Here is a 3,300-nt window from a genome sequence, read left to right on the forward strand (position 1 = left end):
ATAAAGAAAAAAAATTAAAGAAGATAAAAAAAAATTTTAATTCAATAAATTATTTTATATATTACTTTAAATTCATTTTACTACTTCAAATAATTTAAAATTGTATAAATTTCTAATGAGTTTTAATGTATATTTGTTTTTTTTTTTTCATAATAAGATCAAACATAATAATAATAATAAGCTAAAAATAGAAACACAAATCCCATTAGCTTCTTTTAATTTCCCGCCGGTAATCAAGTATATGGTGCTAATTAAAGTCGAAGGATTGATATAACTTAATCTTGGGAGTTATAAATAAGAAATTATGATGATGCATTAAGAAGAAAACAGTGAGGCTATTGCAATTTCAATTGTAAAAATTGGTGCAAACCCTAAAATAACTTTTAAGACATTAGACCTTATCACAAATTCGAACATGCGTGAGGGTTAGAATGCATAAAGATAGGGCAGACGTCATGAGCAACCGTTACAGAGTCACAGACAGTCCTTCATCATGTATCTCCACAGGCCTACAAATGACGACAAGTGGACCGTGCTCCACCTCCCTTATTATTATTTTATGCCGTTTATTTACTCCATGACAAATGTTCCATTTCATTTTTCCCATGTTTCCCTCTAAATGACTTACTGTTATATCATATATTTATCAAATAATTATTGCTCTCTTGATAAAAATTTAAATTGTCATTCCTTAAACTGGTTTATGTCCCTATAAAAAAAATGTCACTGTTAAGGTAAAATAACACTATCCTACTTCATCTAATTAAAATAATCTAATCGATTCAATTATCAACAATTGTGATGCTCGATTTAGTTTGAGAATCTTCAAAATCGACTTGATCAAGTAGATTTTTTACTTCCAATCTCCAAACCAATAAAAGTAAATTGCAATGATATTCTCAGGATATGTTTTGTTTTTAAAAATTTTGAGGAAAAATACAAAAAAAAAAATAAAAATAAAGAGGAAATATAAAATAAAAAAAATTATAGTTTATAAATTATTTTTATATATTATTTCTATTATTTTAACTCTTTAATATAAAAAATAAATAATTTGAAAATATACAAGTTTTAACAAATCATAATTATATTTTTTGTATAATTTTTATAAGACAATTAAATATTAAAAATTTATTTTTCTTAATATTTTTTCCTCTAGACTTCGGAGGAACAAAACATAACCTAAAACTTTTATTTTTCATGATGATATTAAAAAATTGTATATCTATATTATACAGACTCCATTAAAGTAGTTCAAGGTTATGACCCAAAATAATTTTTAAATATATTAATTATATTTTTTGGGGAAATTTCAAATGTTTTTGGGCTTCAAGAGTTTTAAACGATCTTTAAAAATCAATTGGGCCTAGGCTCAAATCGATTTAGATTCTATTAATCCATCTAAATTATATTAGTTAAACTAATTTTTCTCCCTACAAACGTTGTAATCAAACCTTTTTACAACCCTATTAATCACCCATCTGGAAAAACCCTAAATCCAAAAGCGATACATGAGTTAAGCATTAGGATGAAGACGTCATGGACAACCGTTACAAGCACCTTCACAACCCTACATTACACATGACGCAAACAGTGGGCCAACTTCCCTTATTTTATTTATGTTGCTTACTTATTTTTATCACAAGCATTGTACATTCCATTTACATATGCCACCCTAAATTCACAAAACCATTACAACACTAATCACATCATTATTCCTCTATTTACAAAACTGGGGAACAAAAGAAAAGAAACCCTAAGGATCTCTATGAAGCTAATCCATCTCTGCATCCGGTTCACACAATTAATCCAGCGGCAGCCAAAGAGTCGCCTCGGAGAATAGCGGCTCGGCAGAGAGGGCAACTGGAGTGAGTCATGAGCCACTTATCAACGCACTGTGAATGAAAAGCGTGGCGGCACTGGGGCAAGACCTTCACTCGTTCTCCTTCTTGGAACATGCTGATGCATATGGAGCATTCCACTTCTAAGCCGCCGCTATTGTCGGAGGCCCCGTGCAGAAATATTGGTAACGCGTTGATCGTCACTGGGTCGAGTCCAAGCTCGATCACATGGGGTGCAGTCGGGTTGGACGTGGACCTGACCGTGGCTGAGTGCCGGCGGTGGGTGCACACGTAGAAGAAGTAGACGAACAAGAAAGTGAAGAAGAGGAGAAGGGAGAAGAAGACGAGAGCAACGGCCAGACTACGGCCATGGAGTTGGAAGGTCTTGTCGGACAAGTCCGAGAAGTGCCAGTGGTGATTGTAAGGGTCAGATGGGGAAGCCATGTGTGGTTTGTTGTTATTCTCTAGAGGCGGGATTGAAGTGGGTGCAGTGAGATGATGGGGGCAGATTGAGAGGAGAGTGCCAGAGCTTATAAGTTAACCCATGAGGAGGAATCAGAGGGGCTTGCGGGTAAAAGCTGTGAAAGGCAACAAGAGAACTCTGGGCATCAAAGAGAGGGGATCACATGAATCTGGAAGGTGAAGAGAAACTAATGTTACTATTTTGGTAAAGTTAATATAAGGGGAGTTTGTTGTTTGTGGCAGAAGGATGGGAAAAGGGGTTTGAAGGGGAGCTTTCTCTCGGCCTTTTCCGCTATTTCTTGGGATACCTATAGACGACAAAATGACAATGGATCATCTTCAGCCGCAACTTACTTTGCCATATATTGTGAGACTCTGGAATTAAAGCCATTTTTATTTGTTTACCTCTTTTGTTTTTTTGTTCTTTTTTGGATGAGATTTGGTAGCGTAGAAGTTTTCTTGATTAATTTAATTTGATGTTCAATTACAATCATGGAGCTGTTAGCTTTGTGTGTTTTTTTTATATATAAAATAATAGATTAAATTATTAAGCTATATTTGGTTGTTATGATAGAATACGATTCGTACCATATTATTTCTAATAAGATAAAAATAAATTATTGAGACCACAAATCTGCCCAATAAAACCTCCAAATTAACAAGTTGGAAGGCAAAAAAACTTCAATGAGTCCTTCAATAGCCATGGTAAAAGAAAAAGGAAACCTAGTTCTTCTTTTCTCCACAAGATCTTGTACAAAAGAACCAATGTATGATCAACACTATCACCAATTAGATCTTTAGACTTCTCAATTGAGTTAATATCAACAAATGCATGGTCTTCATGAAAAATCACATTTCTACTTTTGATAATTTTCCTATTCACTAAATCCCATAACATGTATCTAAATTTTGTTGGGATTTTGTTTCTGTTGGATCTTTGGTAACAAACCGAAGATGTGATTCAGAATGTGGTCCACATTCATTCCATCAATTTAGG

General features: G+C 33.5%; 1 protein-coding gene across 1 annotated transcript; it reads right to left on the minus strand.

Annotated features, from left to right (window-relative positions):
• Nucleotides 1-1,796: 1,796 nt before the first annotated feature.
• LOC117920597 (RING-H2 finger protein ATL66-like) lies at nucleotides 1,797-2,285 on the minus strand. The gene has a single exon (XM_034838205.1). The coding sequence runs from the start codon at nucleotides 2,283-2,285 to the stop codon at nucleotides 1,797-1,799; it is 489 nt and encodes a 162-aa protein (XP_034694096.1).
• Nucleotides 2,286-3,300: the final 1,015 nt, after the last annotated feature.

Source organism: Vitis riparia, chromosome 8, assembly GCF_004353265.1.
Source record: "Vitis riparia cultivar Riparia Gloire de Montpellier isolate 1030 chromosome 8, EGFV_Vit.rip_1.0, whole genome shotgun sequence".
Classification (NCBI taxonomy): domain Eukaryota; kingdom Viridiplantae; phylum Streptophyta; class Magnoliopsida; order Vitales; family Vitaceae; genus Vitis; species Vitis riparia.

Excerpts from the sequence above, each read along its gene's own strand:
- LOC117920597 (XM_034838205.1), bottom strand. The coding sequence starts at position 2,285 with ATGGCTTCCCCATCTGACCCTTACAATCACCACTGGCACTTCTCGGAC.